This window comes from Mesoplodon bidens (assembly GCF_964165515.1).
Source record: "Mesoplodon bidens genome assembly, chromosome: 9".
NCBI classification, from domain to species: Eukaryota; Metazoa; Chordata; class Mammalia; order Artiodactyla; family Ziphiidae; genus Mesoplodon; species Mesoplodon bidens.
The window spans coordinates 9,128,874-9,155,033 of record NC_138166.1 but is presented as its reverse complement, the minus strand read 5'-3'; the positions used below and the strand labels follow the sequence as shown (position 1 = coordinate 9,155,033).

Genomic DNA, 26,160 nt, shown 5'->3' with positions numbered 1-26,160 from the left:
CACACGGTAAGCACTCCATGCATGTATTTTGTGTTATACGAAAGTACTTGATACATTAGATAATGCTGCATCATCATCGTGTGCCTCGTATGAAGCCTAACACATGCTAGGGACTCAATTGATACTCATTCCCTCTCCTTTCTTCCATAATTCTTGATCAGCACACCGTATGGCATTTGTTCACCAACCCTAACTACCAGCTTTGAGAACCGAGTTGAAAAATTCATTCACTCATCCATTCAACAAATTTTATCGTGCAGGCTGTGTATCAGTCGTTGAAGCAGGCACTGTGAATGACTCCAAGTTGAATAAGACGTGGGCTGCATCCTGTGTGCAGTGAACCAGGGTAACGAGCAGAACATCCAGAGACGGTGTGCAAAGGGTGGCATGGGAGTGGAGAGGGAGAGACCACTGCCGGCTGTGGACTCAGGGATGGCTCCGTGACGGGCGTGCGATGTGATTAAGGTCTCGAAGGGATGAGAGAGAGAAGAAAGAGGGTCAGTGTCATGCCGGGCTCCCAAGCTCAGGCTGGGAGCGAGGTGCAGTTCCAGTGTTGGGGGGAACACAGAGCCGTGTGCAGGAACTGAGTGAAACAGCTGGAAAGGAGGAGCGGCAGTCCACCCACAGGCTTACCACTGGGCTAAGGAGGTGAGACGTGCTTTGCCAAGCAGTACAGAACCAGTGACGATTTTTCAGCAGGGGAGAGAGTTACGCCATAAGAAAAGTGTTTGAGTGGCTCTAGTGTGTGGAATGAGTTGAAGGAAGATGGGTGAGCCATCAGGAGGACTTGAACATGCCTAGATGTTACTTAGGATCTTAACTCGGACCTTAACTCTTAACTATGAGTAAGGAAACAAGTAAATATGTAAGGGATCGATAGGGGTGGTGCCTGATTGCTTGTCGGGGTTGGGGCGTGCTTCCTTCTTCTTTTGCAGTACTTGCAGAGGGCTTACTCTGTGCCAGCCTCTCCTAATTCAGCCCCCAGTAATGACATGTAGGTGCAATTATTATACCCATTTTTCAGATGAGGAAACTAAGGCTTAGGCTGGCTAAGAGCTATCTTGTCATTCTCCACCTTCTGGGCCCATTTCCTGTTTGGACCGGCTCAGTGACCTCTCAGTTTCCCTTCACCTGCATCTCCCCTATCTGCCCTCTCTCTCTGCCCTTTGCTGTCTCCTTCGTCCAGCTCTTTGTCTCTCCTGGCAGCTATTGTGACACACCCCAGGTTGTCATTTAAACTTGAAAAGTGGTTTCTCTAAACATGAATGGGGTCATGTCTTTTTTTTTCTTTTTTTTCTTATCGATGCTTCCTCACTGTCTGGGTGAAGCATGGGATTCCAGGCTTTTACTGGGTCCTGATCCTTTACAGATTTCAGCTTGTCTTCTGCCCCCGAGCGCCACATTCCTGCGTGGCTCTGTGCCTGTGCTCCGGCATTTTCTCCACCTGAAATGCCCTTCCCCCTTTCCTCTGCATCAGGAACTTCTCACCATCCTTCAGGAACGCACACAAGTTACTGTGTCTGTAATGCCTTCCGCAGCTGGGCTCCTCATTCCTTCTTACTGGGCTACAGCATGCCTTGTATTTTATTTAATTAGTCAATACCATGTCTTTTCAAAACTGATTTGCAGCAACTTATAAAAGGACATGTAGCAGTAAAAAAACCAGATGGATAAACGTACAAGAGCAAATGGACGATTCGGGTAGAAAAATAAAGCCAAGAAAGAGGTTAGCATAGAAATCTGTTCCATTGTTCCCTGCGATGTGCCCTGCCCTGTTCCCTTCTGCATATGGGCTGGAGGAGTCTTCAGCTTTTACCCTGAACTTCCTGTCAAAGCAAAAGTCAAAGCAGGATTGTCAGTTTTCCCAATGGTAGTCAAAGGAATAAAGCCAGTTGCTCTGCAGAAGAGCTTTTCCTGTTACAGGGAACCCAGAGCAGTGTTTCTGGGGTGTGTGGGAAGGTGGGGTCGGTGTGGGCCGGTACCCAGTCATCAAGACAGCCAGCCCCACGGTACATGCCCGGCAAGTTTCACAAGGAAGACACCTCCATGCAGCTGTATGGCCTAACACCAAAGCACAGTTTATGAAAGTTTTATAAAAGCCAGGACTGTGATGCTAGAACACAGCTTCTTGTTGGTCCAGCTTAATCCAAGGATAAAATGAAGAATAAACAAAGGAATAATACTTAACACATTATGTTGTAGTTATTGTTTCACACCTGTTTGCCCCCAAAAGCGATCATCTGCTCATGGGCAGGGACCGTGTTGCGCTTTGGTTTGATCAGTGGTAGAAAACCTCAGAGGTAAGCGATGAGAACCATCTAGGCCCATGACTTTCCCAGCAGTCATCACAGTACTCTGCTCTGAATTCTGTGTACTCAGGAAGTCAGGTTCATGTGAGATCCACAATCTACACATATGTGGTCAGAAGTTTTCTTTACTATTTCTAGGGGCTGACCTCCTGAGGCAGTTTTCAGCAGCGAATGCACCAGCTGAGTAAACAGCAGTAGCAAAGGGACTGCATCTCGGTTGGTCTACTTCTGGCACTTACAGAAGAGAGCCTTGAAAAATCTTTCGTAAAGTCAGCAGTACTCAAAGTTTTAAGTTTAATTTTCCCTTTGTTGGTTGCATTTGGGAGTAACATCTTACATCACTATATAGTGATTATTGAGTCAGATTCAGAAAGAAGTATGCACTTTCAAGAGAAAAGCAAAAATAACACATTTATCGAATGACTTCAGTTCTCCCCAAATAACCCTTCTCTCTATAATTTAGGCCAAAAATGTATTTATGATGGCATATAATACCTTTTTTTTTTTCAATAGCTGCTTTTCTTTCTTTCTTCATATATGTAGGAGCTTGATAAAGAACTCCCAGTGCTTAAGCCGTATTTTATCGATGACCCTGAAGAAGCTGGAGTGAGGGAAGCTGGCTTAAGGGTCACGTGGCTGGGACACGCGACAGTGATGGTGGAAATGGATGAGCTCATCTTGCTCACGGATCCCGTCTTTAGCGCCCGGGCCTCCCCATCGCAGCACGTGGGTCCCAGGCGGTTCCGGCGTCCCCCTTGCACCGTCGGTGAACTGCCCCAGATAGACGCGGTCCTCATCAGCCACAACCACTACGACCACCTGGACTACAGTTCCGTCACTGCTCTGAACGAGCGATTTGGTAACGAGCTGAGGTGGTTTGTGCCTCTGGGGCTCCTGGACTGGATGCAGAAATGTGGCTGTGAGAATGTGATCGAGCTGGACTGGTGGGAGGAGAACTGCGTCCCCGGCCACGATAAGGTGACGTTTGTGTTCACACCTTCCCAGCACTGGTGTAAAAGGACTCTGACGGATGACAACAGGGTTCTCTGGGGCAGCTGGTCTGTCTTGGGGCCTTGGAACCGATTTTTTTTCGCAGGAGACACTGGTTATTGCTCTGCTTTTGAAGAGATAGGAAAAAGATTTGGACCTTTTGACCTTGCAGCTATTCCCATTGGAGCGTATGAACCGAGGTATGTAGATGTCTAAAGCAAGCATTCCTGCTACATGATAAATTAACTGGACTCCGAGTAATCTGTGGTTTTAATGGTGGACTTTGTTATACATTGGGTGGGGGGTTGGTGGGCCAGAGTCAGTTAAGATTTTTCTTTGAATTTTAAAATGCTTTCATTACAGTCATATCAGTTGAATAATTATCGTAGTTACTGAAATTATAATACCAAGAAAAAAGGACGACAGTTTACAGAGTTACTCTGCCTATAGCCCGAAGTCCGTGTCCTGTTCTGGCTAAAGCTAAACCTGTCAGCCAGTACTCAAACCTGACTCCCGGTCTTTCTTTCTCCGTGAGTGGAATGCACCCACGCCCTGTCCTGTGTTTAGTGGAGAAAAAGGGCTTGGCCTATAGCATCAGTCCCTTGTGACCGTCTTACTGCAGGCAGCACTGAGGTTAGTCTGCTAAAGACATTGCTGCACTACTGACCACTTGCCTTGCAACCTCGCTGTACTGACTGCCTGTCTTCAGAGCACAGAGCAGATAAAGGTCACACGAGCGTTTGAGACCCAGGAGACCCATCCGCTGCCTCTGTTTTCCTTAATACTGCCTATTGAAGGAAAAAAGAAGTGATTTCCAAGAATTCAGTTAGATTTCAGTCAACTCTGGTTGATATGTACAAGTTAAGAGAAAATGAATACTAAAAGTAACAAAGTAGGGGCTAATTTAAAAAATGTTTTATTTTCTGAAGTGCACGCACAGACTCATACAGAATGGTATGTAGGATGGCATTTCATTTAGGCGATCCTACAAACAACACTGATACATAGATGAATTGAGCAAATCTGATCACTGGTTTCCATCAGATTATTATACGTACTTTTCATTAACTTTTTAAGCTCACCAAAACCATTTCATTGCTAAGTATATTAATGCTTATTTCTCCCTTTTTTCTAGTTTCTTCATTTAAGGGACTAGATATTTTTACCTTACTAAAAAATTATTATAAGCCAATAGTAGTGCTTGAATTTCACTTTTCCACATAATTCTAATTCTGAATTCTAATGAAACCTCTTAAAACATCAGTCGACCTGTTTACAAATCAATTTTATATGGTATTGATCCTTATTCAATATATGTTCTTAGTATATTAGATTGTGAAATCTAATATACTGTGAAAATAAAATTTTGTGAAATTGTGAAAATAAAATTTTCACATGTAGAAATATACAGACTTGTCATATACAGGTGATGATAAAATGTGTACAGCCGAAGTCTGCAAATGCACTCACATAATTCCCCCTTGCTGCTTGCACTGCAGCTGTCTTGTCACTAAGATGGGAGAAGGATGGGGAGGACAGTATTTGCTCTAAAGAATTAAATTGTAGTAGCCTCTACTCTGTATTCCAGTGCTCCAGTCAGTTCTAAAGTTTTATTTTTATTTTATTATTTTTTGGCCGTGCTGCACGGCACATGGGATCTTAGTTCACTGACCGGGGATCGAACCCATGCTCCGTGCATTGGAAGCCTGGAGTCTTAACCACTGGACCACCAGGGAAGCCCCAGTACTAAAGTTTTAGAAATGTTGTTATCAACAAAACTTCAGAGTAGTCTATAAATGTAAGATGATCACACCCAAAACGATTTTTAATAATCTGCTTAGAATGTTTTCACCCTTACTTTTGGGATCTCCTGTCATCGGGCATTCTATCCAAGTCGGTTAGGATTTTAACTTTTTATTTTAATTTGTATACCAGAGTAAACACTTTAAATTTATTTCAGACATGAAAAGGAATATGTCTATCCCTTTGATTTGAAGTAGGAGTTCTTAAAAAATCAATAGAGGGCTTCCCTGGTGGCGCAGTGGTTGAGAGTCCGCCTGCCGATGCAGGGGACACGGGTTCGTGCCCCGGTCTGGGAAGATCCCACATGCCGCGGAGCGGCTGGGCCCGTGAGCCATGGCCGCTGAGCCTGCGCGTCCGGAGCCTGTGCTCCGCAACGGGAGAGGCCACAACAGTGAGAGGCCCGTGTACCGCAAAAAAAAAAAAAAAAAAAAAAATCAATAGAGAGAAACAGCCAAAACTGTTTTCATCTTGGCCTGAATTCTAAGTGTCAGGAGATAAAGCAGAACAAATGCTTCTCTAATCTCTTGTTGAGAACACAGTGGCTTTGTTTTGGGACTCCCATCAGGCCCGGCAACTCCTAACAGTAAATAACAACCCTTGTGCTGTGCAGATGGATGAACTTTTCCATGACGTGTTCTACAAAGTGCGGCAGCCCCTCTGCTGAATCCAGATCCCTTCATCTTCACTGCAGTGTTCATTGCCAGTAGCAGACCCAGGATATATATAATGTGAAGAAACTGTTGTTTTTCCTCTTCTAAACTGCTGGCTGGACGGCTTCCCTGGTGGCACAGTGGTTAAGGATCCGCCTGCCAATGCAGGGGACACGGGTTCGAGCCCTGGTCCAGGAAGATCCCACATGCCGCGGAGCAACTAAGCTCATGCGCCACAACTACTGAGCCTGTGCTCTAGAGCCCGCGAGCCACAACTACTGAAGCCTGCATGCCGCAACTACTGAAGTCCACGCGCCTAGAGCTCGCACTCTGCAACAAGAAGCCACCACAATGAGAAGCCCGCGCACTTCAACGAAGAGCAGCCCCTGCTCGATGCAACTAGAGAAAGCCGGTGCGCAGCAACAAAGACCCAGCACAGCCAAAAATAAATAAAATAAATTTATAAAAATAAATAAATAAACTGCTGGCTGGGCAAGCAAAGGATTTGCCTGTATGTAGTACATTCTACTTTTGTATCAGAAATAATTCTTTCTCCTGAAAGTGCTGGCTTTGTCAACTCCCTACTCTTTTGGAAGAATTCTATGAAGTAGCTGCTGTACTTCATGCTTTGAATACATTTTGTCTTGTTTAATCCTCACAATACCCTTGTGAAGTGGGCATCGTTTCTATTTCACAGACCAGGAAGTGGCAGCTGGAGAAACTGAAGCAGCTCCAAAGGCATTCCCAGGAATTGGCAGAGCTGGGATTCACGCCCAGGCCCCCTGCCTCCAGAGCTGTCTCTTCCCAGGCATGGGGCAGCCTTTCACGTTGCTAAACTCTCTCTGTTTAGTTCCCCTGATGGGGCCTTTCTTCTTGCCAAACCAAGCGCCTCACTCGTCAGTTGTATGGTATTTAAATAAAATCCTTGAATAGTAACTGGATTTTTTTTGCTCCTGATCTTACAAATTATACACTAATTTTCGTTTCCTTTTCACTTTAGCACGTTAAAAAACAATTGTTTCAGCAAGGTTATTTGCAACTGGAGTTTTGATTTCTAGTGCTTTACCCATTATTCCATTTCTTTTATTCATACCAGGATTGCAAAATATCTGCTTTTTAAAGTAATAAGATATCTTCAGAATAAATCATCAGTAAAATAAAAATACATGTGAAACAAAATCCTACTATTCAAAGGGAAGTTTTGCTTGAGACTTATCTACTGTATAGCAGTTTGTACAAGAAAGATTTTTTTTTCCAGCAGAAAAGTGGACTGAAGTGAGATGGTTTTGCCTACTGTGATTTATTCCTGTGTAGAATGTTAAAGGTTGATTACATGAAGCAGTAATTAGAATTTATTGTATACTTAAAAGCCCAGATTTAATAAATTATTGTGTTTTATCAGGTGGTTTATGAAATACCAGCATGTAGACCCAGAAGAGGCTGTAAAGATTCACATTGATGTGCAGACGAAGAGATCTGTGGCAATTCACTGGGGAACTTTTGCCTTAGCGAATGAGGTGAGTGTGACTGTGGTAACAAGAACTCGTTACGTGTCTGACCAATGATAGGATCGATCACTGTACCCTGCAGTGTGTTCAGAAACCAAAGTAGAATCAGAACCTGCATGGTCATCAAGTGAATTAGGGTGGTAAATCATATAAATTAGTAAAACAATATTTATATACAGTGGAAAAAAATCCTCATTGCATGTTGTTCTTTTGGCTTATTTCTGTAGTTAATGAAGCATGTGTTCATACAACCGAAAATGTGTGTAGCCTTAGTAAACAGAAAAGTGAACCATCATGTCATCCTCCTCAGGGGAGGCTTTTGTTCTGGCAGAAGATACAAGACATGCACATAATTACTCAGAGTGCTGTAAAGTGGGACAGATAAAGTGGTCTCAGAGTCAGGGACTGTTACTAATTGCGAGGATCAGGGAGAGCTTCGTGGAAGAGTTGACATTTGAACTTGGCTGTGAAAAGGCAAAAGGAGGAAGGCGTTTCAAGGGGAGGGAAGGGTGGGACTGGAGGCAGCCAGCATGGGGAACAGTGAGGACTCCATTCAGCCAGAGTATGGATGACAGGGGGGCAATGGGGGAGGTGAGGCTGGGCAGCTTGGAAGTTTCCAGAGGTATGTTATTCATCCAGTAAACACTGACTTGGTGTCTGCCGTGTGCCAGGCATTGGGATAAATGGCGGTTTTATTCCTAGACTAGTAAAGAGCTTATTTTTCCTTAAGGTGGCTGAACCCTGGAACTCTGCTACTGGCCAGGGTTGTGGCATCAAACAGAAGCTTAGCAAAAAGCATTCTCTCCTTTCCTCGATCCAGGGCCTGCCCTAAGCAAAATTTAGAAACAGATGACTGAACTTGGCTTCTTCTGTTTTGCTCTGTGTGGCATCTTCCCCATTCCGGGGGCCTCTCTGCAGGAGCCCTGTGCTTTCCTGCTGTTTTAAGCACTCCCTCTCTGTCCTATTTCTGGCCCGCTCTCTCCCTAGTTGCATCTTATTCCAGAACTAATACACTGCCTGCCCCCTGCCGACTCCCCCGTAGTCAGAATTCCCATTCCGCAATGCTGTGGCCCTGAGCCACACTGTTGAGGGACAGATTGGAATCAATAAATGAATGTCCACGGGCGTGGGAAGGGTGAAGGAGAATATGATGAGTGTGTGTGTTTCTGTGTCTGTGTATTTGGAGAAGGGGGAAGTTTGATACTGGTTTCCATTGGGTTACCACTATTATTTAGAGGCAGTGTCTTACTCCGTGTGTGTGTATGTGTGTTCCATATGTATATAGGTAAATTTAGATACATGCATGTTTATGTTCCATATATAACATATTTCAGCAACTTAGATGAAGTAATAGTATTTTATTAAACCTTGCAAAGAGAAGAATCAAGGATGACTCCTAAATTTTTAACTTGAGTAACTGGGAAGGTGGCTGTGTTCTTGACTGAGATGGGAAGATGAGGAGAGGAGAGGAAACTTCAGTCTTCAAGAGTTATTGTGTTATTCAGCCTTCCAGAATTACTCCTGTTTTAAATCTAAACTTCACCTTTATTTCTTAATGAAATATAAAATACACTCTTATTTAGTCTTTTTGACATTAGTTGCATAAATTGAGAACTACGAGTTTGCTAAAGAAATTATAAAGTACATGGAATTTTGGGGGAGGATGTTTAGCCTATGCTTTGCAAACACTTTTAAATGATTTGCATGTAAATAGGTGTAATAACTGCTTACTATAATATAAGCAGCTTAAGGATGTTATTGACTTGGCAACACTTTAAAACTGTATGTAAGGCAACACCTGATTTATCTAAGGAATGATGAGTGAATTTCCTAAATGGTGTATTTAAGCACTTAAACTTAACTGACTAGTTTTGGTAGAAACAAACTGTAGGCACTACATAATATATGTTAACTTCTTAAATGACCAGGGTCTTTGAGTCTCTTCTGTTGCAGTAGATCATAAAGCAGTGACCCCTTTGAAAGGGAATGTATGAGCTGTCTGGGGCGGGTTGCCTGGCCCTTAATGGGTCCACACTGCTGGAAGCTTCTGCTTTCACCACTTACTCTTTTTCTTTTCCCACATCTTTATTGGATTAAAATTGCTTTACAATGTTGTGTTAGTTTCTGCTGCACAGGTATACGCATACCTATATCCCCTCCCCATCACACCCCCCTAGGTGGTCACAAAGCACTGAGCTGATCTCCCTGTGCTATGCGGCTGCTTCCCACTAGCTGTCTGTTTTACACATGGTAGTGTATATATGTCAATGCTTCTCTCAATTCGTCCCACCCTCCCCTTCCCCCACTGTGTCCACAAGTCCGTTCTCTACGTCTGCGTCTTTAGCCCTGCCCCGCCACTAGGGTCATCAGTACCATTTTTCTAGTTTCCATAAATATGCGTTAATACACGGTATCTGTTTTTCTTTGTGACTTACTTTACTCTGTATGACGGACTCCAGGGCCATCCACATCACTACAGATGACTCAGTTTTGTTCCTTTTTATGGCTGAGTAATATTCCATGGTATATATGTCTCTAACCTACTATCTTGCTTTATACATATTGTTTGGTCCCATGGCTATTAGGCCTTTTTACCTTCCCTGCAGGATTAATGTGCTTGCACTAAGAGCTAGCTATCAGTCACCCAGAGGCCTTCTTGCCTACTTCTAGAGCTCCCTTCTAGATGGTTGAAGCAGCCACGAATTGACCTATGGAGAAACTCAGAAAGATACTGCAACATCAAAATGCATACTAAATTATAGCTTATAACTAAAGTTACAGTTTAGGAAAGACATTATTAGTGTAGGGCAGTTGTGTAAGTGCATTGTTGGCCAAGACTTGTAAGAGAGAGCACAGGGGAGAAAATATTTAACAGAACAGTTATTTTTCATTGGGAAAGAATTTCGTCATTTTGAAATCTCTTAAAAACAATTTTGCAAGGGAAGCTTCTTGACTTAGGCTATTATTTATAGTTAAATTTCATGGGGGATATATTAGCAATCTCCTATATGCATAAAAAAGAGTAAAAGTAGATTCCTGTTGTCAACTAACCCACTAATAAGTGGCTCTCTCTAGGAATACCGGGTAACTAATGCACAGGTAACCTCAGTTACTCCGTAGTCAGTGGGAAGGCATCCCTGACCCTCGAAACATAGCCATAAGCCTAGAAGTGAACAGGCGGGGAGAAAAGACCCACGTGTGGCCAGTAACTGTTAGCAATCTGTACATCTGAAGCCACAGAAAACATGCCTGGTTTTCCTAGTACATCACTGGCTGGCCCTTCCTACTCTCTGCTGCTAGTTCCTCGTCCGCAGTGATTGCCTTGGGACTCAGTCCAGGGGCCCCATTTCTTCTCTAGTTGGTTACTCCCTTGGGCATCTCATGAGTCTTATGGCTTTAAACACCATCTATCCACTGTACCTCTCTAGCCCAGGTTTCCCCCTACAATCCATGTTTATGTGTCCAGCTGCCTACTTGACGTCTCCACTTGGATGCCCATCAGGTACCCAAAACTTCAGTCTAAAACCAAACTTCCTGATCTTCCCTCAAGTTCATTTCTCCTAATCTCAGTAAATGGCAACACCTTCCTTCCAGTTCCTCAGGCCAAACCCTGTACTCTCTTTCTCTCATATCCTCCCTCCAGCTTTTCCCCACTTGCAGTGAGCTCATCCTTTAGATTGTATTTAGACTTTGAGTACCTCTTACCCCCGTCACTGATGCCATGCTGCCCCTTACAGTCTGTTCTCAACGCTGCAGAGGGCAGCGACCGTACCCCTTAGGTCAGACTGTGACACTCCTGTGCCAGAAGGACCTGCAGCTTTCCATCACACTCCCAGTCAAAGCCGCAGCCCTCACAGCTGCCCGCAAAGCCTGGTGCAGGCTGCTCCCTCAGGTCTTTGTTCAAAGGTTGCCGTCTCCGAGAGGACTTCTTAGACGGTTGTATTTAAAATTAAACCTCCACCCCCGACACTTACCAACTGTGTTCTCCCCAGAACATGTCACCCACTCAGATACTGTTTTCTTTATTTCTTATCTGTCTCTGTATTGGGATGAAAGCTCTAGGAAGGCAAGGGTTTTTATTTAGTTCACGGACCTGGCCGCTCTCTGGGTGCTCACCAGCCACTGCTGCATGGAGGGTAGAAGCCGACTTACCACCGGCGATCAGAGCAGAGAGTGTCTGATTTTTATTTCTGCTTTAATTTTAACATTTTATAGCTTTTCTAATTGAAATTGGGGAAAAAACCCTTTGTGTAATACCCGTTTTCTTCCTTTATTTGCTGTAAAAATAGCTACTGTACACTGTAAAGATTTAGCTCGAAAGAGAAACAACTGATGAAATGATTGCTTTTATACCTTTTGCTTTCTTTAACTAGAACACATATTCAAGTGGTTTCAATTTATTTGGTAAACATTTGAGTATGCTGAAACATTCTTCAACAGTGTGCTGTCTTTATTTTTTTTTTTTTGAGTTATGAAAAGGTGAGGAAACAAACGGTAACTCCATCTGTTACATCTCTTTTCCTCAGGCCCCTGTTCAATCCATAGACTACAGAATCGGTATTTGGTTGGGGTTTGGGGATGACAACCCTTCTGCAGCCATAAGTATTTTCTCTAGCGTTTGCTTATACACACATACTCTTCCTTATAATCTAAGTGTCTATGTTCTCCCCAAATATTGGTAACACTTAATTCTTTAGCATTGATTCCATTTAGACTGGGATTTCATGTAGGGAAATAGTGATCAGAGTTCATGCAGTCTAATAATGCTCAATCTAAGTTGGCCAAATTTGACATGCATGGTGTTAACAGATTGATAAATATGACATTTCTATTGGCTTAATGATTCTATATTAGAAAGTGTGATTGACTCATTTGCTAATGCTTCAGTGAAAAGGAAGAGCATTACTTTAAGTAGGCTGTGTTGGTTATTTTACTTTGAACTCTTGTTTGACATATCCCCCCAAATATATGTATGCTTCATCTTTTTCCATTTTTGTTTCTCTCTGCCCTTTGCCAGCATTACTTAGAACCTCCAGTGAAACTGAGTGAGGCTCTAGAAAGATACGGACTTAAGACTGAAGAGTTTTTTGTCTTGAAGCATGGAGAGTCAAGATACCTTAACACTGATGATGACAACTTTGAGTAAATATGAGCACAGGGGCTTTTAATGAAAAAGGCATCATCTGATGTAAATCTAAAATGACTAAGAAATTCATGAATATTACGATTTTTTACATTTGGAAACAACTTCTGCAGGTTTGTGTTCTATGTTGTAACCTGCTTACTAACATGATTGCCAGTTCTTATAAACAGAGAAGATTTCAGAGGTGGGTCATTTAAATAATGAAGGCTAATGTGGATTTTAAGTCGTGTCTCAGTGACATAAACATTGCAATGGAATTTTTTTTACTAAAGCATTCTACTTTAGTGGTAGAGTTTTGAGATTATGAAAAACTGATTTTAAAAACTCATTTCTGTTCTTCTATTCTTAGGGGCCTTCTGCATGGTAAGTCAAGGCTGTCAGATTTTCTCACAGGCCTGCACATAGAAACATATTTCTTACAGTCATGTTAGAGCAAATGATGACATTGATTCCCCACGTGGTTATATGCCAAATGTTAAGAGATTTATTTTTTTCAACATAAAAACATAGGAGTTTGGGCTAAGTTACCTTTTTTTTTTAAGAAAGGAATAATATACTCTGTGGCATATCTACAATCCCCAAATCAAAAGCCCTCTGAGCTGGGCCGAGGAGGGGGAGTGTGGTTATGAGAACAGGATTTGTGAAATGTTCTGTTTTTAATCTAAACGTCAGACCTGCTCAGCACAAATATAGCTGCCAGGAAATAATTTACAAAGATAAATGCAGATCTTAAATGTTAATAGACCATATACTTTGAGTTAAATTTTATTCTTTCCATATTCCATCTTCTCTCTCTATATGTATACTCATTATTTTTTCTGGTTTCTTAGCTCAAACCCCAGTATGTCAGTGAGCTTTATAAATATTTTCTGTTTTACATGATTCTCTTATATTTTTATATTACACGATCCTTAAGCACGGTTCTACTTTTATTAAGCCAGTGTGGAATATTAGTGGTTGAAAAAAAAGACCGTGATTCTGGGAGCCCACTGCCCTGAGTCTTAGTCCTAGACAGGCTCTACACGCACTCCGTTACTCTGAACCTTCCTAAATGAGAGAGCTGATTCGAGGCCCGTTCTGTCTTCCCAATCCAGCCTCAGTGAAATGAACTTTATTCATACAAATAATCAAAATAGGTTTCCTACACCAAATGCTACCCAGGTAGTGCCCTGTAATTTATTTTCACATATATATGCACGTTAGCCACTTAATCTGAATTTTAATCCTGCTTCCACCTTGGATTTTCTGTGTGCCCTAAAACAAGTCACCTAAGCTCAGTGTGCCTCAGTGTCCTCATGTGCAACAAGGGGATGATTTTCACCTACCTCCAAAAACTGTGAAGAATAAGTCTTTTTTTTTAAAAAACAGTTTGAAAATATAAGGGAGAAAATGATATCTTAAGATATCACTGCCTAATACAGATACAGTAGATTTGAAAGTGGAAAATAGGCTAATGCTTTTGATCATATATATTCAAGCATATAAGGACACTAAACATTGAGGACTAACAACTTTGTCTCCCACATTTTGTAAATTTGGAGAATAATAGCCAAGATAAATGTAAATAATATTTATCAAAATTTAGCATTTTTATATACAAAGATGCAACTCTGTCAAGGGGAAATGTATATGTAATGTAGGTAAATGTATATGATTCGTGGGCACTAAAGCACAAAAAATTTCCCCATAAAATAAACCTTCAGGAAAGAAAAAAAAAACACTTTTTCACTCCAAAGGAACATTTAGCAAACAGATGGGAATCGAGATGTTTGGCTTATGGTGGATTAGCTTTGGCATGGGTCGCCCTAACGCTAGCCAGAGTTCTGTGGTCACCTTCCTCGCTGTTGCACACCAGATGGAAAATTCATCTCTTACCTCTGCTCTATGAAGCAAGCCAAGCACATCTTGCTTAATTATTTCTTCTCCTTGAGTGGCCTTAATATTAATTTTGTATTCCCATGTACTGTTTAACTGAGGGGTCTCCAAGCACTTTAAATTATGTTCTAAGTTCCACTTAATTGAGCCTGCTTCATTTTCTAGGCTTCCTCCAAGCTGTAATTTTTATGACCATTCGCATTCTGTTCATTAGGAAGTACACTGAGCTTCATCTCTCCTATCTACATTTTGAAGGGTTTTATGTACAAAGCAAAAACAAATTTTGAAAAATAGGAGTAATCCACTCTGTTCCCTCCATTCTGTCTAATACATGTCATACCTTTTCGTTTGTCTCATCCTCTAAGTCAATTTCATTTTCCTCTTTGATTAGCCAGCATCCATACCAACATGTAAGATTTTATTGAAATCCCTTTCTCCCGTGATAACTGAAGAACACTTTGAAACTCACTGCCCAAGAGGGTGGGACCATCAATTAGGAGAAAGCCCACCTAAAAAAGGTAAGATGTGCCATGACCTACATAGGTAAAGATCGAACTGTGCACTTTCCCTGTGGAATTTTTTCTGGATGACTCCCCCCTTTTCTCTAGCATTTTGACATTTCAAACTCAATGCTCTGATCTCCAGGAAATGTTATTTGTTCAAACTAATAATAGAGGAAAAGAAGAGAGGGTGTTTTAGAATCCAATGCTGTTACCGCACATTGAAATCAAATCTTCGTTTTAATGTGTGTACATTTTGAATATATATTTTCATTAAACAAGGAGGAAGATTAAGCAAAATTGTTATAAAGAAATGTGCCTTTCAGGGAGTTAATACTTATGTTTGCATCACTTGATAAATGATCCTTAGCCTTCATAATGTACATTATTACTGCTGTAGCTAATTTAGAATTTTCATGTTTTCATCATATTTCTATTGTAAAAATATGTCTCCCAAGTTTCATTTCTGTATCAGGATAACCCTTAGAAAGCACATTTTTCTGTTTGAGGATTCGTGACTTCCTATGGAAAATCTATGCATTTACAAATGAAATTTAAAGTACTCTTCTCTTAAAGCTTTGCCTTAAATACATGAGTAGGAAAGCTTCTGCTTACAAATTGATTTACTTAATAATTAAGCATGGTGGTGGTTATGAACTTGAATATTAAAAAACCTGGGGGGGGGAAACCTGGCTGAATTCAAATATATCAATAAATTGTTAGAGTAGCTTATGGGATAAAAATACTATTAAAAATAACTGCTGAGAATTTTTCATATCTTGTCATTTTCATCATGTAAAATATGGGTGAAAATTAATGAATAAAACTTCTTTCAATTAAGGGGAGAAAATAATCCTGTGACGTTTTTCTAATTTATTTTTTTTAATTATGAAATTTATGCCCAGAGTAAGAAATTCAAACACTAGAAGAAGGTGTACATAGAAAAGTCATTTCCTTACTCCCTAATTGTATTCTCAGGAGTCTGGCTTTCATTCTAGATATATATACCAAAATGCCTTTATATGAATGATAGAAGTGTTCTGTCCATATATAAAGCATAATTTTTTTGATTTAAAAAAACCACAAATGGGGTCATATTTTTCTACAACATGTATTTTGAAAAACAACCATATTTCATGGATGTCTTTCCACATCAGCACATTGACTTGCTTCATTCTCTTTAAAGACTATATAACTGATTTAACCCGTTGCCTTGGCCTTTGGATGGATTTTGATTGATACCAGTATGTTATACACATCAAACCGAATGGGAGTGGGTGAGTACTAGGAAACATTTCTAACAGTTTACAGTTTTCATGGACTAGAATAGATTCTAATGATTAGAACAGACCTGAAAGAGTGGCAGGTGGCCTTGGGAGTATGGGATCGATCTCATCACTACTAAAAGAACAGGGTCCTTCCTAGGGCGCTTATGAAACATACTGCTGCTGTCCCAGATGAATAACTAACTGCAAATCACTGCCAACAGTGGAAGGGTAGCTTACACATAAAAAGGTCACTGTCACTCCGTGTAGAGGAAATAACTGAAGTAGCTTAGCAAAAAGCAAAATAAAAACAAAGAAAATGGTTTCAGAACAAGCTCTTATATTCTTTTGGTATCAATAAAATGATCCGAGACCAGGGCAAGTTGTAGCTGTGTTAATGATGAAAGGTGATATTTACTGTTTGTTTAAATTCAGCAGTTGAAAGAATCCCTTTGTAAGGAAGGTGAAAAATGAGAAGTTTATGTGTATTATTTCTAGACTGCATTACTCTTTGGAAAAATATGACCAACCAGTTAGAATTTTGGTATCATTGTTACCTTTTCCTTCACATCTGCATCATGGTGATAAACTAAAGCTCTCATTTTCTGGGCACATTCTTCTCCATATAACAGGTAAAACAGTGAACCTTCAGTGAAAGTTGGCTGAATAACTAGATGGCCGTCCTTTTCGAGGCAGGTCGTTATATTCTGCAACAGTGTGAGAACTCGAAGAAGAATCTCCTTTGCTACATGGCCATCATAAAGGGAAAGGAATGATGAATCCACCTGCAGTAGGAAACAATGAGAACTAAAAATATACGAAAACATTTTCCATGTGTATGTTCACATTTTAAAGCTGTAGTGAATGCATTTAAGAAATCTTGTCATAGAAAACTATCCCTAAGACTGCATAACATAAATGTGTAAAATCTTAGGCACTCCTACATCATATACTAATGGAAAAAAGAGGTTTTGTGTTTTAGCTAAAAAATACTATTTCCTTGGAATCCTAGAATGTAGTCATTCGGAAGAACACCCATTTCCTCTTTAAGATCCATCATATACAGTCATCATGGAAACTCATTAATTCACCAAACACTAACTGCACACACAGTGTGCAGGGCATAGAGCTGAGCAGATGAATATGACAGGGTCCCTTTCCTATAGGACTTGAGGTCCATTCTACCACAGCACTACCTATGCTTCCTTCAAAATACCACAGCTTTTTTTTGTGTGTGTGTGTGTGTGGTACGCGGGCCTCTCACCGCTGTGGCCTCTCCCGTTGCGGAGCACAGGCTCTGGACGCACAGGCTCAGCAGCCATGGCTCACGGGCCCAGCCGCTCCGCGGCATGTGGGATCCTCCCGGACCGGGGCACGAACCCGTGTCCCCTGCATCAGCAGGCAGACTCTCAACCACTGCGCCACCAGGGAAGCCCAAAATGCCACAGCTTTTAACTGCTCCTTTCTTACATATTTTTGTCTCCTCTCCTAGACTGTAAGCTCATGAGGACAAGCACCATGTAATGCTGGACTCACTGGTGTATCTTGGCACTCAGCCCAGCATCAGGCACATACTGCGACCTCCAGAAGTACTAGTGTTTCAGTGGATACTAAGATACACTGAACATAAGCAGGTCAAATATATAAGATGTGATGATACACAAGTACCCCAAATTGGACAGAGACAGAAAAATTATAATTCATTATTGCTAGGGAGAGCTTTTCAAAATGATTTTTAAAAGTAAAATACGGGGCTTCCCTGGTGGCGCAGTGGTTGAGAGTCCGCCTGCCGATGCAGGGGACACGGGTTCGTGCCCCGGAACGGGAAGATCCCACATGCCGCAGAGCAGCTGGGCCCATGAGCCATGGCCGCTGAGCCTGTGCGTCTGGAGCCTGTGCTCCGCAACGGGAGAGGCCACAACAGTGAGAGGCCCGCGTACCGCAAAAAAAAAAAAAATAAATAAATAAAAAAAGTAAAATACGTTCATTACAGAAATTTTAGGAAATTCACATCAGCAAAAAGAACCAAAAAAAAAAAAACCCCACCTCTAATATTGCTCCTCAGAGATAAGCCCTGTTAATATTTGAGGTAAGTCCTTTCCTTCCAGATCTGTCTGTCCAAATCTATATATTTGTACGGACAAAACAAATATGTAAGCTACTGAACTTACTTTGGCACCAAGGAGTCCATCTGTCATGGCTGGATTTTCCGACAAATTCAAAAGCAGTTTTAAAACTTGAACCTGAAATAAGAACACTGGTTTATTTCAGACTAGCAAGCGTGGGTTTTCTCTCCCTGGCAGGCCGTCCCCCAACCAAGTCCACATTTTAAAGTCCTGCCTATTCAATGTCTGACTCAAATTTTCTCCATTCCACGAAGCTTTCTCAATTCCTCTTATTTAAAACCTTAGTTTTCCAATTATACTGATAGGGAGACAGGGAGAAAATAATGAACATCTTAGCTACCCACCCCTGGCGCACAAATACCTAACACAGAGTAAGTTTAGCATGTGTTACATAAATAATCTTTATCACGATTACTGTTAAGTGAAATATGATCTTTAGAACAAAAAAAGGAATCTCTCAAAGCTGTTTCTTTCTACTTCAAGTATGAAAATGTGCGGATAGTTTGGTTATGAAGACTAACAATATGGTGCTTTATACTAGGTTTCTATGATTCTTGGAGCTTATCTTTTCTATGTGAAAACCTACAATCATTTAACTACGCAGTGACATAAATAATAAGCAAACAAATGTTACCTTATAGCTGACTAGCCAAAATATCAGAACTCTTATCACTTATAACTGAAAAGTCAGTAATGAAAACATTCAAATGGAATTCTTCCTTTAAAAATGCGAGTCGTGGCGCTTCACTGGTGGTGCAGTGGTTAAGAATCCGCCTGCCACACAGATGCAGAGGACAAACGTGTGGACACGAAAGGGGGAAAGTGGCGGTGGGGATGGTGGTGGTGGTATGAACTGGGAGATTGGGATTGACATGTATACACTAACATGTATAAAATAGATAACTGATAAGAACTTGCTGTATAAAAAGATAAAATTCAAAAAAAAAAGAATCCACCTGCCAATGCAGGGGACAAGGGTTCGAGCCCTGGTCCGGGACGATCCCACATGCAGCGGGGCAATTAAGCCCGTGCACCACAACTACTGAGCCAGCGCTCTAGAGCCCGCGCTCTGCAACAAGAGGAGCCACCGTGATAAGAAGCCCACGCACCGCAATGAAGAGTAACCCCGGTTCGCCACAACTAGAGAAAGCCCGCGCGCAGCAACGAAGACCCAACGCAGCCAAAAAAAAAAAAAAAATGCAAGTCATGTAAAAGTATACTTTCTACAAGGTACTTGAAATTGCAGAACGTGAGGAGCAGGGAGAGCAGACTGAAATCAGGAAAAAGTGACAAATGTGCCCTCCATTGCTCCCTGGAAGAGACCCAGATATTATTATATAAACCTTTTTTGAATTACAAAGGCATTATGTGTTTACTATAGAACATTATTTTTAACTACAGAAAAGCAGAAAGGAAAAGGAAATTCACATTTCCATGACTAGAAATGACATTAAGTTTGGTATTTTCTCATATATATATCCTAATACACATTCCTTTGATCACACTGTACATATTAATTTAAGTAGAAAGATATGACTTTCCCTACTTTTACTGTTTTTATCATTTAAAACTTAAATAAAATTAATACATGTTCATGATAAATTTCAGAGTGCAGGAGGGTTCTGCACAGCAAAAGAAACCATAAAAATGATGAGACAACCTACAGGATGGGAGAAGATATTTGCAAATGATGTGACCAACGGGTTAATTTCCAAAATATACAAAGAGCTCATGAAGCTCAATATAAAAAAATAGCCCAATCAAACAATGAGAAGACCTAAATAAACATTTCTCCAAAGAAGACATACATGTGGCCAAGAGGAACAAAAAAGATGCTCACCATCACTTATTTCTAGAGAAATGCAAATGAAAATAAAATGAGGCATCATGTCCCATCAGTCAGAATGGCCATCATCTTTAAATCTACAAACAATAAACACCGGAGAGCACATGGAGAAAAAGGAACCCTCTTACTCTATCGGTGGGAATGTAAATTGGTAACAGGCGCTATATATTAACGCATATACATGGAATCTAGAAAAATGGTACACATTAACCTATTTGCAGGGCAGGAATAGAGATGCAGACGTAGAGAAAGGACATGTGGACACGGGGTGGGGGAAGCGGAGGGAGGGATGAACTGGGAGATCAGTACTGACATATATACACCACCACGCATAAAACAGAGAGCTAGCAGGTACCTGCTATAAAACACAGGAAGTTATTAACCTCGGTGCTCTGACATGACCTAGGTGGGTGGGATGGGGGGTGGGATGGGCGGATGGGAGGGAGGACCAAAAGGGAGGGGATATAGGTATACATATAGCTGATTCACTTCATTGTACAGCAGAAACTAACACAATATTGTAAAGCAATTATACTCCAATAGAAAGAAAAAAAAAAGCACGAGGGGGTGTCAAGGGGTACCAGTCAGAATGGTCATCATCCAAAAATCTACAAACAATAAACACTGGAGAGGGCATGGAGAAAAGGGAACCCTCCTACACTGTCAGTGGGAATGTTAATTGGTGACTGCCACTATGGAGTAGGCGTATATCTGGAGAAAACCATAATTCAAAAAGACACATACACCCCAACCTTCCTTGCAGGGCTATTTACACTAGCCCAGACATGGAAGCAGCTAAAATGTCCATCGACAGGTGGATGGATAAAGAAGATGTGGTACATATATAAGGAAATATTACTCAGCCTTAAAAAAATGTAATAATGCCATCTGTAGCAACGTGAATGGACCTGGATATGATCATACTAAGTGAAGTCAATCAGACAGAGAAAGATAAACATCATATGATATCGCTTGTATGTGGAATCTAAAAAAAATGATACAAATGAACTAATTTACAAAACAGAAACAGACTCACAGTCTTCAAAAACAAACTGAGGGTGACCACCGGGGAATAGTGTTGGGAGGGATAAATTAGGAGTTTTGGTTTAACATATAAACACTATTTAAAATAGATAACCATGAAGGACTTACTCTATAGCACGGGTAACTCTACTCAATATTTTGTATTTATTATCTAAATGGGAAAAGAATTTGAAAAGTAATATGTATATGTATACCTGAATCACTTTGCTGTACACCTGAAACTAACACAACATTGTAAATCAACAATACTCCAATATAAAATAAAAAGTATGAAGATAGAAAGATAGAAATCAGCTGCCTGCTTTTAGACTCGTGACCCGGGTTTACATCTCGTGTGTTAAAGGTGAGAAAAACTATATATAAAGTTAGAGTACAACTACAGATTAAACAGTTAACGTATATGTATTTTGTTTTGAAACCACGGTCAGTCCTAACTTTTTCTTGTGTCACACATGCCATCTTGTGGTGGCTCTAGAACATTTCTTTTAAGCCATTACTTTCTTTTGTTCTCACGGCAGATGTAGCAAACACAAGGTTTATTTAAATTCACCTTCTACTATTCGTATTTAGTTATGAAACACTGTTGAACCCAAGAGATTATTATAGTAGAGTGAGATCACTTATTAAAAATATTTTTTAAATTCATGTTGGTGGTTTTTTACTAAGAAAATATCTAAAATGGATACATTTTTCCACTTACAAATGGATTATTATCCGAAAGTTAAGTTGCAACTTTAAACTCATTTTTTTAAAAAGACTTTTCTGATGTGGACCATTTTTTAAGTCTTTACTGAATTTGTTACAATATTGCATCTGTTTTATGTTTTGGATTTTTGGCCAAGCGGCCCGGACCAGGGATCGAACCCGCACCCCCTGCATTGGAAGGCGAAGTTTTAACCACTGGACTGCCAGGGAAGTCCCTAAAGTCATTGTTTAATGGAGAAACAATTGGTGGTTAGCCTCCCAGACAGACGAAAAAAGCAAATTTTCTATCCCAGAAATACCTGCTAGGCAATGTAGTGGAAAAACAAACCAAACCAAAAATGAACATAGTATTGTGGTGTGAGTCACTTTCAAAATGTCATAAAATATAAACCATCTCTGAGACAGATATATACAGCCCCAAGGCCAGAGGTGCTTGGCTCTGAACACAACGTGCCTCTGAGGTTCTGGGCAAAGTAGCTGCAGAGAGAAATAGAAGAGTTTCCAACAGCCCCAATGCCATGGGGTAGAGAGAATGCAGTTTCTATGGGGGTCAAGGGCTGGAAGTTACCTTGCTCCCCTGGAGAGAGGGGTGTTGACGGGTGTGTGCATTTGGAAATTGCCTATGGATGGAGCATTATTCCTACAATATTGCTAATATGATTATTACATTTAATTTTGAATGCCTTCGGGTATCTCTTGGACCAGATCTAAGTAAGTTTGGCTACCTGAAATGTGGAAAGCCCATATAAAAACATCTCAGAACAAATTTTTAAAGGACTATAGTAAGGCTCTGCTGTAATCACAATTTGATAACCTCAGAAGTAACTTCAGTGAAGTTGATTATCTGGAGTTTGGCTTCACATTTAGTCCTTCTAAAATGCTCATGCATTTTTTTCAACTGTGCCAGAGAACACAGACCGATACAGTAAAACACTGATGAACAACTGACTCAACTAATTAGAACCTTTGATTACTCTACCTTCTGTTTTTATGGTATTTCTTGAAAAATGGTGCTTGATAAGAATGCACACCAATATGAGGGGTTTACTCAAGCAGTTTTCACAGGATGTCCCAGTTAATTCAGCTCCAACTCTGTTGCCTCCTACATCTATTGATACATAACAGGTCAAAGTGGAGCACTGAGACATGCATTACTGAAACTTAGAAGTTTCGGAAAGATTTTACACACATAATGGTCGAATCAAAAAAAAAAGTTCTGTTAACCCTGAGGTAAGCAAAAAATTCAATTACCCAGCACTGTCACTCAAAGACTTCTTTTAATCACAATGGTCCTGTATCTGGTGCGGGTGAAGCTAGCTACTTCACTTCAGTAAAAGGTAAACTGATTTTCAGAGAACCAAATGAATACCCATCTATTGATAAGTGAAACAACAGATTATTTTCACAAGTTAACTTTGAAATTCAATATTAGGGTATAAAAATAATATACTTTCTTGCGCTCATGTAAGGGTTTTTAGTAAACTTTGAACTTTCTTTTTTGAGGAGTATCAACTTAAGACGGGTCACTTGAAAACTGAATTCCAATCTTAATAAACTGGATGCAACAGCTGTTTGTACTGCAAGTAATGACCAACCACTTCCTTCATACCTTGGTGCTTCCATTTCCCGTGAGCAACAAGTGGAACAGGTCTGTAATGTAACTGCTAAGCATGTGCTGGTGGTCATTGGTCACTGTCATGTTTGTTAACAACCTCAGTCCGGCCAGCTGCACAGCGGAGTTCAGGGGGCCGGAGAAGACATCCTCACAGACTTGACTGACGTACACCTGAAGGCAGGGAAAAAGTGAGCGTCTTAGGATCTCCAGAATTTTTCTATTGAACTGTAACTTTTCTGCACAGCAGAACAGGGTGATTGTTCAGGATGAGACTTGCTCCTTAGGAAAGATGGCATTTGTATCCAGCCCTCAAACTTGGGTGACTTTTTCTTTTAAGCTGCCCTTGTTAATGAGAGGCACAGAGCATTTTACAGATATACGTCACTTCAGCCCTGAGACAACTCTAATGAGGCAGTGTTAGTATGGCCATTTTACTGACTTTAAACTCTTCCAGGAGCTTGGACCCCCTGCCCAATGTAACGAGCTGGTGGAGCAGTGTCCAACCCCAGAGACCATGCTCCCAACACCAGTGGGGGACCTCCCAACCCAGTCTGCCTTTCTGTGTCTGGGCACACTAGGATGAGGAGGGAGACCTGTAGGGCCATTGTGTACCATGGTTAAGTACCTGAACAGTAGGATGTAGGGGCGATATCATGTTAGAAGTAAAGAATGGGGGGGGACACAAAGTCAAATAGAACTTTTCTTTAGAGTTCTTTTCTTCAAAAGTAAGCAGAGGGCTTCCCTGGTGGCGCAGTGGTTAAGAATCCGCCTGCCAATGCAAGGGACACGGGTTCAAGCCCTCGTCCAGGAAGATCCCACATGCCGTGGAGCAACTAAACCCGTGCGCCTCAACTACTGAGCCTGCGCTCTAGAGCCCACGCATCACAACTACTGAGCCCACATACCACAACTGTTGAAGCCCGCGCACCTAGAGCCCATGCTCCACAACAAGAGAAGCCTCGACAATGAGAAGCCTGCGCACAGCAACGAAGAGTAGCCCCCGCTCACCACAACTAGAGAAAAGCCTGCACGCAGCAACTAAGACCCAACACAGCCATAAATAAATTAAAAAAAAAAAAAAAAGTAACCAGAGGCAAACTCTATTTGGCCCAAGGTTCTTATTTACCAAGGTATATGTATATGAACTACTCCTTCGTAATTTGTAAACCGCCACTGGCAAAAAGTAATGCAATGCCAGTAGTACTCCTATTTCACACGTGACAGATCTAAACTAAACCCAGGGTGATGGAAATTTTTCTGAAACTCTATTTTCTATGTTTGGCCATGATCTCTCCAGCTTGGAAAAATTATGTCTCACAAATAATTGGTATTCACCTAAGTCCGAACTCCACCAAACATTCTAATTGGTAAGAAAAATTCCCTAACATAAAATGCTAATGGACTTCCCTCGTGGCACAGTGGTTGAGAGTCCGCCTGCCGGTGCAGGGGACGCGGGTTCGTGCCCCGGTCCGGGAAGATCCCACGTGCCGCGGAGTGGCTGGGCCCGTGAGCCATGGCCGCTGAGCCTGCGCATCCGGAGGCTGTGCTCTGCAATGGGAGAGGCCACAACAGTGAGAGGCCCGCCTACCGCCAAAAAAAAAAATGCCAAGGAATTACCAACCGTCCCATAAGCCAGTATTAACTTTTAAAAATATCCAAATGTATTCATGTTACCTAATGGCAGTAAAGCAAAGAGAGATTAAATTTTTAATCTGGTTTCAAGATCTAAATGATATTTACACATCAATCTGGCTGTCCTCGGTCACCATTTCATTATACATCCATCCTTTAAAAAAAAATGGCATTTCCTTAGAATCATTATAAATCATGTATTTTCACAGGATGCTCATGTCTTTCAAAGCATTTCCTAAAATGTGCTGAGCATTTACATCCTTATTAGCTCTGAATCTTTTCTCCACTTCAGTTCTAGCAAGAAATGGGCCAGCTCAGTTATTCCTGGAGCCGTGCCCACCTCACCTTGTTCCTTTCTCTTGTGATTCCCTCCTTCCCCAACTCTGCCCGTAGAAAGCTTAGACAGTCTTAAGAGCCATCCTGGGCTCTAGCTTTTACAGAAACTTCTGAATGAAATCTCTCCTTTCTGTGTATTCAACGATATTTTACTTGTATTTTTCCTTAAAGTATTTCATCATGTTCTGCCTTGAATTACAACTATTTGTGGACTTGCCTTATCCCTCCTTCTAGCTTTCTTAAAACAAGAGCTAATCATGTTCATTTCTAAACTCTGTAACACAGAGCAGGAGCTCAATAAATGTTGAATTAACATAATTTCCTCATTTATTGTGTCTTCCTGCTGATGTTATCTGACTTTGGCCTGGTTCCTTTACCACATTTGGATTAAACTGAACCCCAAATTCAAAAGTCCACTGCACTTCTTATTGGCTGGTTCAGGTCCCTCCTTCCTCTGACTTAGTCTCCATAAAAATGAGCAGAGGGCCTGAATAGACATGTTTCCAAAGACATACAAATGGTCAATAGGTTCACGAAAAGACGTTCAACATCACTAATCATCAGGGAAACGCAAATCAAAACCACAGTGAAATATCACCTCACACCCAGTAGAGTGGTTATCAAAAAGACAAGAAGTAACAAGTGCTGGCAAGGATGTGGAGAAAAAGGAACCCTTGTGTACTGTTGGTGGTTGGTGCAGCCACTATGGAAACCAGTATGGATATTCTTCAAAAAATTAAAAATAGAATTACCATATGATCCAGTAATCCCACTTCTGGGTATATAGCCAAAGAAAACAAAATCACTATCTCA

The 26,160-nt window shown here is 41.1% G+C and overlaps 2 protein-coding genes across 5 annotated transcripts in view; one reads left to right on the top strand and one right to left on the bottom strand.

The window, feature by feature from the left end:
• The window catches only part of NAPEPLD (N-acyl phosphatidylethanolamine phospholipase D), a 77,865-nt gene extending 64,925 nt beyond the window's left edge, over nucleotides 1-12,940 (top strand). For all 4 annotated transcript variants that reach the window (XM_081244106.1, XM_081244104.1, XM_081244103.1 and 1 more), the window contains 3 exons: nucleotides 2,853-3,499; nucleotides 7,155-7,269; nucleotides 12,278-12,940. In XM_081244106.1, coding sequence (XP_081100232.1) covers nucleotides 2,853-3,499; nucleotides 7,155-7,269; nucleotides 12,278-12,406 — 891 coding nt within the window. In that variant the 3' untranslated portion in view covers nucleotides 12,407-12,940. The remainder of the gene's footprint in view (nucleotides 1-2,852; nucleotides 3,500-7,154; nucleotides 7,270-12,277) is intronic.
• A 2,059-nt stretch (nucleotides 12,941-14,999) lies between these two features.
• Nucleotides 15,000-26,160, bottom strand: part of ARMC10 (armadillo repeat containing 10) — a 35,118-nt gene continuing 23,957 nt past the window's right edge. Inside the window, exons 4-6 of the mRNA XM_081244112.1 lie at nucleotides 23,374-23,550; nucleotides 18,215-18,286; nucleotides 15,000-16,828 (exon numbers count right to left, since the gene is read on the bottom strand). Of these exons, the coding sequence (XP_081100238.1) occupies nucleotides 16,577-16,828; nucleotides 18,215-18,286; nucleotides 23,374-23,550 (501 nt within the window). The 3' untranslated portion in view covers nucleotides 15,000-16,576. The remainder of the gene's footprint in view (nucleotides 16,829-18,214; nucleotides 18,287-23,373; nucleotides 23,551-26,160) is intronic.